Below are 13,979 nucleotides of genomic sequence, written 5' to 3' on the forward strand. Positions count from 1 at the left end.
ACACGCGCGCGCGAGCGAGCGCACACACACGCGCGCGCACGGAGACACGCCGATGCGCGCACACGCTGCGAGCAAGGACAACCCCAAAAAAGGGACTCACTCACTCACTGCCTGGATGACTCAACGCAACTAACACCGTCTCTCTCCTCTCTCGGGGGCGAGTCCCTCCCGCCGCCGCCGCCGCCGCCGGCAGAGGAGGGAGAGACGGAAAGTGCCACATCGGGGCCGCCGCAGCCCCGCGCTCCCGGCTCTCCCGCCGCCGCCGCCGCCGCCGCCGCTCCTCGCGCCCCGGCTGGCGGCCGCTCCCGCCCCGTCCCCCCTGCTCCCCGCCCCGCACCCCGCCTCCCGCCGGCCCCCGCCCTCCCCGCCCGGCATTGATCTCCGCTGCCGGAGGTGTGAGAAGTCGCCTCGCCGCCGCCGCCTCTGCCCCTGCCCCGGCCCCGGCCCGCGAGGAAGCGCTGCGTGTCCGTGCGGGCCGCCCGCGCCACTCGGCCCCGGAGCCCGGACCTGCCGCCTCGGGCCGCGCGGGGCCGCGCCGGGGCGGGAAGGGGAGCGCGAGCGACCGGGAGCGTCGGAGGAGGCAGAGGAAAACTTTCCACCCTGGATTCGCTACTGCTTCTCCATGGCCAGAGCCCCGCGCAGCCCGCTTACACGCCGGCTGTGAGCAGTAAGTATCGCGGCGGGGCTCCCGCTCCCCTCCGCGGGGCTTGCGCCGCCGGCCCTCGGGGCGCTCGCGAAAGTGTCCCGGAGCGGATGCTGCCTCCTGCCTGTCCCGTCCCGTCCCTGCCTGCCCTGCGGGACCCTCTTCCACCTGCCCTGGCCCCCTCAAGCCGCCGATGGGGTGAGGGCGCCGGGGGACGGGGACCGCTCTCCTGGGTGCCGGCAGCCTGGGAGGGGGGCTTCGCCCGCCGCCGCTGCCCCCTCTGAAGTGTGCGTTGCTCTCTCTCTGCCTCTCTCTCTCTCTCTCTCTCTCTCTCTAGGTCCTTGCTCCTTTTATTGCGACCTGCCCGTGGGAACTTTGTCTCCCAGCCAAAGCAGCATGGAAAGGAGAAGCGAAAGCCCCTGCCTGAGGGACAGCCCGGACAGAGGCAGAGCCAGCCCCGATGTCAGGGGGCCTCCCCCCGTAAAGGTGGCCCGGCTGGAGCAGAACGGCAGCCCCATGGGGACCCGGGGGAGACCCAACGGCTCTGTGAGCAAGTCGGTGGGAGGTAACCATCCCGCACTACTACTGTCTGCAAGACAGGCTGCAGTCCGGTTCTGAGGAGGAGGGTGTCAGGGTTCACGGCGAAGCTTTCTGGCTTGGTGTAGGATTACAGGAAGTAGGTTGCAGATTGTCAGTGCCCCCCCATGCCCCTCATCAGGAGCCAGCAGCCTCCTTTCCTATGAGAAAGCGCAGTGGCTTACCCAGAGGGTGGCATTATTTGGGCATTTTGCCACTCGGAGCTGAGGTGTTTGGCAAGCTTATGTCACAGTGAGCAAACGGTTTTTAACTTTTCCTGGAAAGCTTTTAGCTGTTACACTCGACTCTGGTGTGAAAAGGTACACGTAAGGATTTCCTCTTGTGTCTTGTTCCTAACCAAATAATTATTAGAAGGCCCCTGTAGTCCCAGGTGAGGAAAGGCCTGATTCTAGCCCCACTGCTGACCCAATGCATGGCAACAGGGTTGGGCCCAAATGGTCCAAGCCTCCTGAATAAAAATTCGTTCAACACTTGAAGGTAGAGAGAGACTGAAAGTGGGAGATCACATTATAACGGGTGTTCTTGAACAGGCTTGTTTTTAGAAGCCTTTTTTTATTCTGCCTTCTGTAGTCCAGTTTATATATCAGGAAATAATTATGAGCAAAAATAAGCATCCAGGAAACTTAGATAGAGTTAGCATACAGTTGATTTCATTGGTGACTTTTATAAATGGCAGTATATACATTTACAGTTTTATGAATGGATTCTCAGAAGGGGAAGAAATTGCTATGGTGCTGTTGCCGGTATTCCTTGTACGCCTCAAGTCATTTTTAGAGAACTTCTGTGAATAGTTATTCAATCTTGAAGTAGTTCACTTTTTTGAAGAGGAAACGAGAAAACATAAATGCAAGGTTAGGATTTAGTTCTTTAAAAAAAATGTTAGACTGATTTTTGGAACATTGGCACAACTGTCTACAATGCTTTACGTTTCATTGTGGTGTTGCTCTCTTCTGGTTGTTTAATTTGTGTTTATGGCACACTTCAGTGATGCAAGCGGCTGTATTTTTCAACAAACTACTTAGCTAAACTCTCTAGTGACTTTTATCCTGCTTTTTTCCTCTTAACTCATATGCTTTCTTGATTAACAGAGTTTCTTGATTGCATTTGGAAAATACAAATTTGACATTTTTCAGCAGATCTGGGCATCTGAGAAAAACATTATGGGGCAGGCTGTGGACAGCTTTATGTGTAAAAAGGTAGTAACTGATGCATAAATGTGTTCACAGATTCTGTTGGTGATGTTATGGTTATTGTTCAAAATAGAATGGGATATGGTGAGGGAGGATTAAGAGACACTTTGATATTGTCCTCATATAACTACACTATGTGAGGTTTATTTAGCAGTTTTACCCTTAGATGCTTGTTTTAAATATCCTTTGCTCAATAGTCTTTCTAATTGCTGAAGTTTGCTGACAGGCTGCAGTTTGTATTTGTCCAATCTTTGTAATCTGTATATTTACTTAATGGAGGGTAAGAAAATTCATCAGTTTCTTGTGCTTTTGATGGATTCATCCCTTTTTAAAAAAAACCTCATATTAGTTTGTATTCTTTAATGTGTTGAAAAGAAGAAACAGCTTTGCAGTTAAAAGACTTACTGTTCTTTCTGTTAGGAGTTCATGGAGAAATAATTAATTGGCTAATTGTGGGAGTCAGTTAACAATTTTCCACCTCCCCCCTCCCCCCCCAACGTAGAAAGACAGTTTTATAGCTCTGGAAGCCTTTCAGAAAACTAGAGTATTACAGCTACTTTATAAAAGAAGGATTAGAATTTGAAACTCCAAGGTCTCTTGTCTTGGAAATCCATTAAATACCCTTTGAAAAAGGATGACTTGAAACATTTTAGAATATAAATGTTGCTTTATAATTGTGACTGATTTGCCAAAGGACGTTTACAAGGTTTTGTGATTTAAAATGGTACTCGGATCAAATCTGGCCTGTTGAAGTACGGAGCATTTCCCTCAGCTAACATGAATTCTTTCATTTCTGAAGGCAAACTTTTAAGTTCATTTACTACTATCTGCTTTATTATAATCTAGATGTAGGCTGGAGTGTTAATGTAAAAATGTATGGGGAACTAAAATGTAGTATCCCCCCTCCCTTTTTATGTTTTTAGGCAGCTCGCTTGAATCAGGTTTAGGCTGTTCAGAGTTTATTTTGTTCATTATATCTTTTCCATATTGAAAACAAGAACAGAATTTTTTTTCGTCTAAATACTGATCATGGATCTATAATGCTCAATGCTAAATTAGTTAAAGTATTTTTTATAAGATGATGGCACAGTTCAAGATTGATTTTTATTTTTTTTAAGGTGGAAAATCTTTCAGGGTAAAGTACTGTAGCCTTTTCCCAGATACTTGTTACCTATTTTCTTATTAAGATATGATGCTTGTGAACATGTTACTTGGTCATGCAAATTAAAGGTAATATCTTTTGAAGGCAGACAGATCTGTTTTTAGAAGTTCACATGGCATCAAAATACACACTGAAATGGTAGTAATTTTGTCACTTTACTGTGATACTTAACTCAAAGCATTTACAGGTGACTTAATATTTTTAGTATGTGAGGAAATTGGATACTAGTAACAAACTTCTCTTCATGTAACTATTAATAAAAATACTTTTCTAATGCTGGACATAAATGAAGATACTTCTGTAAAAGGAAACTGTTGGAAGGTGCAATGCAGTTAAAAGACTTCAGAAACTTTGGCTGACATGTTCATAGTTTATAGATTATATTTTGTAGGTTTAAATAAGTGTTTTTGGGAAAAAAATATAGTCTTTTCCAATAGAAAAAATATTTTAAAGATTTTCCTCAATTAGAGGCAATTTATTACAATTTTTTCATTTAATTTCATTTTTGTTAAAATTTGAAACCAACAGTAGATACTAGAAAATAACAATTTCTACTGTTATCTTTTCCTTATTAGGCTCAAATAAGTAAATGTTATAATGTATTTTTTACTGCTAATTTATCTTTTTGATCCCTCTCATGGATATATATTCCTGTGTGCTGTCTTTGAAAATGGAGAAATATAATTTAAAATATCTGAAGCGATGATGTTACCAGAGGTCATCAGTCCCACATTTTATAATCTTAGCATTCATTTTAAAATGATTTCTGGGAGAAAGAAAGAAATCCTGACATGCATAGGTGTTTCCATTTTTTCCTGGATTTTTAGGTGAGAAAATATTAAATGGAGCTTCTGTCCTGCAAATAAGTGCTCTGAACTGAAATTTGGCCTCCTTACTTTTTTGTTTAGCTGTATGTACTTAATTCAGAAGTGAGAAACTGGGTTGATTTTTATTAGGGAACTTAAAAGTTTCTGTACTTTTTACAAGGTAGTTAGCTTCAGCCCAGTGTGTTAGTCCAGTTAAGTTTTGCTCTGGCTAGTACAGGTATTTCTAAAATGTTTCAGTAGTGATCTAAGCAGTTTGTTTGAGATTATGTATGTGATACAGGCACTCAGATGATCGTGAATGGCAGGTTTTAGAGAAAGTCCCTGGGAAAAAAGGCTAATATCTCTTTAAAAAACATGATGCCTCAGAGAGAGTTTAGAGCAAGCAAGAGTACTGCAGTGTTGATAGCTTTATATCCCTGTTGAGTAACATTCACTTACTAGAATTGACGTCTTCTCTCAGTTAGTAATTCACTCAATAAGGATTTTGGAGGGGGGAAAGATGATTAATGACTAGGAAATTCATATTACAGAATTCTTGATTAAAACTTGTTAATCTTGTTTCTTTGTAAATAGAAATGTATGCATCTATATGTATTTTTAAGAGCATGGAAATCAAGTGCCCGAAGAATCTGAGTGCAACTATTAATATTCTAAAAGTGCTACTTAATGCTTCACTGCCGTAAACTAAACTATGGAACCAAAATCATGTTAAGTAATACAATCACTTTTTAGGCAGGACATAATTGTATAAAATTTGCTTCTTAAATTATTTTGAAGTCGCTTTAGTGATAACAAATTATTCTCTTGTGTTTAAAGTTAAGTGTTAAAACATGCAATTTATTTTAATTTATAAAATATGCATGGAAGAGAGAACTTTCAGACAACTCTAACTAAATTAGGTGAGCAGTACTTTAACCTATTAGTATGGTTTAAACACTTTTATACAAAGCTACAGGTATTAAACAATCTTTTATACATAGTGTGCTCCTTTGAGCCGTGCTGATAATTTTATGCTTTTGGTTGTTCTGAGATTTTAAAAATTAATATTTTAACATTTGGCAAAGATCTTGGGTACATCCCTGAAATCTTTTTTTAAAAATCTCCCACAACAGACAAAAATACCAGTCTTATGGTTAAGTGCTGTCTGTCAAAATTAGTGTTTTGCATCTAGTTTTACAAGACTACCTGAGTTATTCTTTGGTACCTTGTATCTCTTTTAAAGCTATAAAAACCTTACTCTTCTGGGGAGGCCCTGCTGTTACACCAAGGACTGAGAGATGGATCAAATTTACTACTGTATTCTTAATTATTGAGTATCCGTTTGAGCTCAATGTTATCTAACCTTAGTTAGTTCAATCTAATTGTCTGTATAGGAAACAGTCTAGATTAGTAGTATCTTTGTGCTATTTAAAAAGCACGTTTTAGTACCTGAAAGGACTGAGCATATCTGAGTATCGAAGTTATGATAGAAAGCTGTATTACACTGGGAATTGACGGTACATTGTGATGCATTTTATGTGGGAGGCAGGTTTGCAGAACTGTTAGAAAATGTTATTTTACTTGTTATTCAATTAAAAGAAAAAGTAAATTTGCGGGTTTTATATGTTACTAGCACATAGCAAAAACAAAACCTTAACCTGATTTGAAGAGTAGGGGAAGGAAATAAGATGCTGATTTTTTTTTTTCTTTTGTCATGTCAGATTGGTGGTTAAAAGTTAGTTTCTTTTTTTTCCCTCCCTGAAAAATGTAATTCTTTCTTTTCTGATCATAGTGTATATTTTTTGCATAGTATAAACTTAACAGTCACACTTTGGGGTCATCCACTGTATCATCGTATTTTTGCTGAGGTAGAAAAATAGCCCTTCCCTATGTGTTTTCAATTCTTGGTCTGTTATTAAAATAAAGATATAGTTGGTTAAAATATATATGCAATTGAACATACACATTAAACAGAATATAGGGTATCCACCCATTTGGTGACCTAGGCATAATTTGATGTTTAGAGTAATTTTGGAACTCTAAGTTGCATCTGCATAAAGCCACTGACCATTATGCATTTGAGACTTCAAGATTAGCTGTAATAAGATTTTTTTTTTCACCACAACTGTTCAGCAGTAGCTATAGGCATCCTCCCCCCCCACCCCGCAGTAAATTACTAGATGCTGTTATAAAAGACATCATGAACTTTAGAAAGGAAAAGACACCAGCATCTTTGAGAAATTAAATATTCATTCTTCTTTTTCTTTTATAAACAAGGTGCTGACTCTATTTACTATCAATAGATAGGGCAGAACAGATTTACCATAAATTATTTACAGGACATTTTATTTTTGATAAGTGCTGTTTCTGTGAATTGATGGATCATCCACCCTCTAGAATTGATTTGATAGACATGGAAGGATGGTATATTTATACTAAAAGCTGCAGTTAGAGAATTTGGGGTATAGGAAATTAAATAGCTATATTTTCACAACCAAAATTTAGATGAAGAATTCAGACATCATATGAAAAAGGAAAAACTGTATTTAACTTTATTGTTATGGATAAACAAGTGTAGGTGAGGATAAAAAAAATTCTTTCCCTGTTTACTTTAGATGGCTTTAGTATTCCTATTGAAATTGTGTTGTGTAAAATAATTTATGAATATTTAGAAGCAGAGGGAAAGCTGGTTTAATTTGGAATGAAGTAGTGGCAATCTTTCTGTGAACAGGCAGATATCATGCTTTATACTTTTAGTCTCTTCCCCAGACTTCCAGATAACACTGCCTAGCATTTTAATTAACTTGAACACACTTAATTTTGGCAATGTGGACTACTAGAGTTATAGTGTAAATGTGTTTTACGAAGTTATGAAAGTACAATAACACATTCACTTTAATGCCATTTGCAGGGGTGAAAGGGAGACAGTGATCATATGGAACACGTAGAGATGGGTTTTATCAAAAGCTTGTATATATAATATTGAAAAGAAACATAGTACATGGACATATACATTGGCATTTCTGATATTAATTTTGTAATTTACTCCAATTCTGCAGCTCATGTTCATAAAATTACTATGTGACCTGTTCTGAGAAATCTTAATTTTTTTATTCACAAAGTAGTCATGTTTTTTTTTTTTTTTAAATGACAAACGCACCTTGACCAAGCAGATTTTAAAATTTCAATGTAACAGTGAAATATTAGAATGGTTGAATATATATTTTCTTTCTTCTTGAAATAGGATGCCTTCTGGAATAACTGAAAATAGTTAAAAGTAGGAAAGCTTTCCGTCTACATAAATGGCAAACTTGACAACTTTATAACTTTTTAATTAATATCTTTCAATTCATAACACACTTAGATAGGATCTTTTTTTTTGGTTGTGTCAAGTCTTGCAGGAATCTTTCTGCCTGCTGGTAACAGTTGTTGCATTTCAAATGTAAAGGCCTAATTCTGAAAGTCACTAATGATAAGCCCCTCTGTAACTGACAGGAGTTGAAAGTGTTCAGTACATCATAGAATAGCTCAGCTCTTAACCAGGAATGGATTTAGGCTCTTTGTGCAACTATCAAATGAGGTGTTTTCCTTTGGCAGCACAAAATAGAAGCTTTGAAAATAGCAGAATGTGTTAAAAATGCCTAGTTTTTCAGAGAGAAATGATGAACCAATCTGATGTTAATTGGTTCCTACTGTATCAACTGTACTAAAACAGATGCATATATCCACATGAAAATCCTGCGCTAAAAGTGAAGCTGGCGCAGGAACTAAAGCCGCAACTGACAAAAGCCAGTTGAGGATTTGTTGGCCTCGGAAAAAATATATTTTACAGCCTCTAGCCATGGTAAAAAAATTGCCCTCTGTATTTAGGCTTGGTGTTTGTGTCTGTATGCTAATCGGCTAAAAAATCTTTTGTTGTGTTCCATAAAAATGCGTTTAAATTGATTAGTGGTACAAAATGCAGAAACTACATTTCCTTCTCAATTATAAAATGGCTAATGTTAGCCTGCTTGTTTTTGGTTTTTCCAGGCACCCACAACATGCTTAGTGTTTTAGTGCATTTTAAAAAAAGTTCTCTGCTATTAAATGGCAATCCTGTTGACACTATTGCAGTTTTGAAATGAGTTCTTACAGCATTGATTTATTTTTAAAAAGTTTGTTAGGACCAATGCAACCTCTAGTAAATACCAAATATTTGAAGCAGACATTTTGTGGGTACTTTACTTTTCATGTTTAGTAACTGTATATTAGTAACAGGAGGAATTAGTTAAATATTTAGACTCCCATTTCCTTCAGATTTGAGCACTATATTTTATATGGAATATGGTTTATAAGTGACTAACTCATTTAGACCATCAGTAAAAGTTCAAATGATCTCTTTTAAAGACTAAACTAATTAAACCTATTCTAAAACTAAATTATTCAATTAAAATATAGAAAGTTTTCATTGTGCCGATGTCCAATAGAACAATTATACAGACTAAAATGTGGCAAAGACTTTTGTTATTAATACTTCCTTCTGATATGTTGAACAAATGTGAAATTTGATGGAGGACTAAGTCGCATCAGTTTTAAAAAATAAACAGAGCTTGAACAATAGAGATTATTTTTTTAATTTGAATGCAAGTGGAAGGATAGCATGTCTGCCCTAAAGGTTTATTTGACATAAGGTTACATTTCTAAATTATTAGTAGCTGTTACATGTGCAATAATGCTAAGAGAAATGGTACTATCATAGCTTGAATAGATTGTATGCAATTACCATGGGGACAGGGAGTAAATGAAAAGGGAGAAAAGCAGCTGTGGGATTTATGTTGATAACAGGTAGTACCTTTTTAGTCATCTTGCCTTAACTGGTGTTAAACCACCACCTTTTTCTATTCTACGGGTGGAGTATTGTACACAAAATAATACATAGTGAGAATAATAGAATAATATACCTGCAGAAATGCCAACCAAACTAGAAAAGAAAGAAGGGAGCATAATGGAGAGGACTGTCAGGGTACAGTTTTTATGAAATGTTATTTCGTATGTCAGCCATGTACCGGTTAGTTACAGAATGTAATACTATTGTCTGTCCCTTAAAAGTGCTCCTTTATTTTTTCAAAGATACATAGAGATACGAAGAGAATTTCTGTTGACTGTAAACCTTTTGAACAGTGCTGAATCTGTTCAGGACTATCAGTAGGATTTCTTCATATTAAAACCTGCTTTTTATTGGGCTTTAGGTGGAAGGTTACCTTCTTTTTCAAGATGATTTACTTATACTTGCATCTTGTTTAAGATCAAATATATTACTTCATATTAACTGAGTATCACCGACATTTTGTTCATTTCAGTTAGAGCTATGCGGTCTTACAAGTGTCATTTTGTTTTCCTTTGGACTAGAGGTTCAAATAAGTGGAAAAACTTAAATAAAATACCATGGATTCTAATAATGTAAATTTATGGAGAGTGTTTCTAGCATAAATATTGGTGATGGACATGCTTTGAAAATGAAGCATTTCACTTTTGAAACAGCAACCAGACTATTTATCCAACGTCATATAAATTCATATTTTGTGCATACTTCAGTTTACATGCATTTTTGTTATTTATATATTAAAGTAGATGTCCATAATTTTAAGCTTGATATTTTGAATGGTTATTAAGCAACAGAGTTATAAATTACGAGTTCTGGATTACTTTGGAGTAAAAGGTGCTTTTTCATAATGTCTCTTCGTAACTTACAAATAACTTTTTGCCATAATACAAACATACTAGCATAGCAGCATGATAGATGTCTCTCTAAATATTGTAGTAAAAGAAAATGACTTGTATTCTGAGGCTGTGGATAGTTTATGTTGTTTTGGACCCATTTCCCAAGCAGTGATCGAAAACAGATTACAATAACAATTATACAGTCAGAAGATGCAATATCCATTTCTGTTTTAATTGAGTGAAAGAATAATAAAAACATCATTAAGAAAAATGAGGTGGACCTGTCATACACTCTACCAATTTTTAGTCTTAGAGAAAATGCAGAGTAACAGAAGTGCTTTTCTGTTGGGTTTTTTGCTTTGTGTTTTTAAAGCTTACTTCATCTTGTATGTTAGCTGAAGTCTGTGTGATAGAAGATATTTGACTTTCTCAAGGGCAGATATGGACACAAGCTTAGTAACAGGATACTTCCAAGATGTTACATCTCTAGAGAGGCATTATCTCTGTAGACATGTTTGGTTTAATAGCGGACGTATTTTTTTTCTGTCACCTGTTTGATTTTTCCTTTTGTTAATTAGCATTATATGAGACAGCCATCATATCTGTCAACCACGTAAACTAATGGGATATTCTGAGTGAGGGGTGTGTATTTAGGAAGAGTATTCTATTCCTTCGAAAACAAAACAGAGCTTCTATACTATATCTCTGAATGAACCTTTTCATATGTTACAGAAACTCATCCCTCACAAAGCTGTTGGGTTTACTTACCTTAGAAACAACAAAACCACTTAAAACCGTCATTGGATAAACCTATACTAGCATTTATACTATGTTAAATCATCTAACCATCATTAGCTTTTGACTAAAGCTTTAGTGAACAGGAGGGCTTTGAGTTGGACCATGGAAATTGACAACCTTGGGCTTTGTTGCATCAGAAGAAGGAGCCAGTTCCAGAATTAAGGGCCCTGTAATTGTGAGGACCTTGCTCTCTCATTTTCTGTATGTAAACTGAAGTACCCATAGCAGAAAAAAACACTTCTGCTACTGAGGAATGTTGAGAGAGCATCTCTTTGGGAGTGTTGGCACTGGTTGTATACCATGCATCTTTTTAAATAAAAAAAATGGAGTTGCATTTTGAAGTAAACTAGGAGAGGTAGCTATCTGTGTTAATCTGAAGTGAGGTTGAATTCACAAAAGCTCATGCTCTTTATGTAAGATGTGTAACTATCGTGCCTTCTGCTTGAGTAAATTGGGAGCCAGTGCAGACTTTGCAGAAGGGTTGTAGTCCTCTGTCTTTACAGTTAACTGCTCTAAGAGAGTATGTGTTTTGCACTAGTTCAGGCGTGTGATTCTTGAGGGTAGAGGGTAGCCCATGTGGCAGTAATCCATACAGGAGAGACCAGAAGGCATGGAGGAATTACTTTTACAAATGAACCAGCATATTGTAAGGCTCCCTCATCAATTTCTTTTCCCTTCTGGAAGGGTATATCTTTACTTTGAGAAGCTGTAGTACCCATTAAATGTAGATCCTCTCCTTTGTAGCCTGTTTGGTAAGAGGTGATGGGTGTTAAAAACTGCATGGTAAATGTGAAGTGCTAGCTCCTGGAAGTAAGCATTAACTAAGGAGGGTGACATGTTCATTTGGGCCATGGTGCCTGTGGCTTCCTTGTCTTCAGATGGCTGCACTTTCCTCTTTTCTGCTGCCCTCCAGAAAAGTGCAATCATATGAATACAAATCAGAAGCTCTCTGCACTGTGTATGAGGGACAAGCTGGAAAAGGAAGTTTTCCTAATGCACATTAAATTTAGTACTTCTAAGGTGAGGTACTAAGCAAATGTGCATTTGGCTGCTTTAATGTGCACTAGTGAATGCACATGGTTTTTAAGGAATCAGAACTCATGGCAGACATTAATATCTTTTATTAGACCAACTAGATATTTGCCAAAATGTTTCTTTATTTGCAAGCTTTTGAGCGCACTCACTCTTCTTCAGGCATAGGAGAATGCAAAGACTGTAAACTTTCTCGTAGGTGGAAATGAAAATTCATATTTTATGGGGGAGCTGAAAGTGTCGTAAGATCTCCTGGATGGAATAGTTCATTTTGTGCAATTAGTCTCAGATAAAAGTTAGAACAGTTTATTTGCCTAAATGTTGTCCGGTGTTAAGCAGGATATTGAATTATGTTTTCTTTTGGTTATGATACTCATATTTCACAAAAGGTGGTGTGATGGATGCTCTCCTGGGCAGGAGATTCTCTTGTGTTGACGTACATTGAGCTCTGTGAACATGCAGATTGAACTGGAACAATAGGCAGGAACCAGGGTGTCAACTTTCAGGTTGCTCCAAGGTGGTGAATTTGCTTCCTTCTTGTAAAATTATGACGTTTTCATTAAAAAAAAGGCTAAAATTCAGTATCTTCCAAGTTTCAGGAACACAGGTTGTAGCCATATGTTGGTCTGCATGCAAGAGGAATCATAACTTGTGGCACAGGTCGATATCTTTTATTAGATCAACTAGATGTTTGCAAATTTGTTTTTAAAAAGTCTGTTTGTTGATTTTTTTTGTTTAATTTTTTTTATTTTGCTGTATGTCTTTATATCTCTCTCTATAGATATTTGCCACAAATTCTGATTCCTTTTGCCTGTAGACCAATATGGCTATAACCTGTATTCCTGAAACATGGTTTTTAAGTGATGCTTAATGCTCAGTAGCCCATTTTACTGTGCATTTGCGTAATAGCACAGTTTTTTACATGACACTTTAATGCGCAGCAAAATAAGCTACTGTGCATTAAAGTGCACGTGTCGATGCACCTAACTGTCAGGTTGATTCATACTCTTTCAAATGCTTGGGACCATGTAGTCCTATGGAGACTTTCTGTCAGCTGGTTTGCTGAAAGGGAGGACAAATGGAGTAGGTCAGTATGCCGTGCTAGGGAAATAAATCAGTAAATACCTTTTAGGGTTAGGTTGTTGATTTTCTCTTCCATTCCTGTTCACCCTGTACTGTTGCTTGAAAGTCCCCATGTGTCTCTATACTATGAAAGGATTTCAGCTATTGTAAGCAGTTCAACCACTGCTAAAAGTATAGGCAATGTCAAACTGTGTTCAGGGCTGCTTTAGTGATTGTGTTTGGCCTGAGTTTAGTCATGTTTATTTTGATGCAGTATTGAACATGGTTGGCCTTGTCTATGCCGTCTGTTAAATTCTACATCTAGCAGTTCAGCTGCATCCATTATTGACACTCAAGTTCAGAACTGAGTAGTTTTGTGGGGCAGGCATAACCTAAGTGACATTATAGAAAGTGCTGTGAACACAAGGATAACAAATCAGTCTTTCCTTTTCTTGCTGCTACATCTTGGAGCTGGATTTGGATGTGCCCACTTAACTCTAGCAGTTTCTTCAGTTTTTCAGCTTCTTCAGTAGCATGAGGAAGGGGTGATACTTCTTTCCATTCCCCCTCTTGCCTTGTTTTGCCATAGGTATGAATCTCAGAGAAATGAGAATCAAAATGAGAATTTACCAATGTGTTTTAATGCAGATTCCAGAACATGTCTCAGCATGGGGTTTAGATTTTTATTTTCGGAGAAGAGCTAAAACCAAATAAGAAGGCATTGCTGTTACATTCCAGGGTAGTTATTCCATTACCATGAGACTAGTTAATAGAAGCCTCATTAAAATGCTTCTACTAGAAGAAGGGTTTAACTTTAAAAATTACATAATTCGGTGGCATCTGCTAGCACCACCGAAGTTAAGGACCTATTAGTGGTTCCAGTTTTCAGGACTTTAAAACACAGTCATTAAAATTTATTCTGAGTGCAACTTGGCATAGAAAATCTAAGCCCCAAAGGCAATTTTTGTTACATAATTAAACACCCCCCC

The 13,979-nt window shown here is 38.2% G+C and overlaps 1 protein-coding gene across 3 annotated transcripts in view; it reads left to right on the plus strand.

The window, feature by feature from the left end:
- Positions 1-402: 402 nt before the first annotated feature.
- SATB2 (SATB homeobox 2) overlaps positions 403-13,979 on the plus strand; it is a 175,817-nt gene continuing 162,240 nt past the window's right edge. For 2 of the 3 annotated variants that reach the window (XM_090045165.1, XM_090045167.1), the window contains exons 1-2: positions 538-667; positions 981-1,208. In XM_090045165.1, coding sequence (XP_089901291.1) covers positions 1,040-1,208 — 169 coding nt within the window. In that variant the 5' untranslated portion in view covers positions 538-667; positions 981-1,039. Of the gene's footprint in view, positions 668-980; positions 1,209-13,979 lie in introns of all 3 variants that reach the window. The other variant, XM_090045166.1, reaches the window with a different exon arrangement.

The sequence above is a fragment of the Crocodylus siamensis genome, chromosome 4 (genome assembly GCF_052110815.1).
Source record: "Crocodylus siamensis isolate JL-2025a chromosome 4, ASM5211081v1, whole genome shotgun sequence".
In the NCBI taxonomy this organism is placed as follows: Eukaryota; Metazoa; Chordata; order Crocodylia; family Crocodylidae; genus Crocodylus; species Crocodylus siamensis.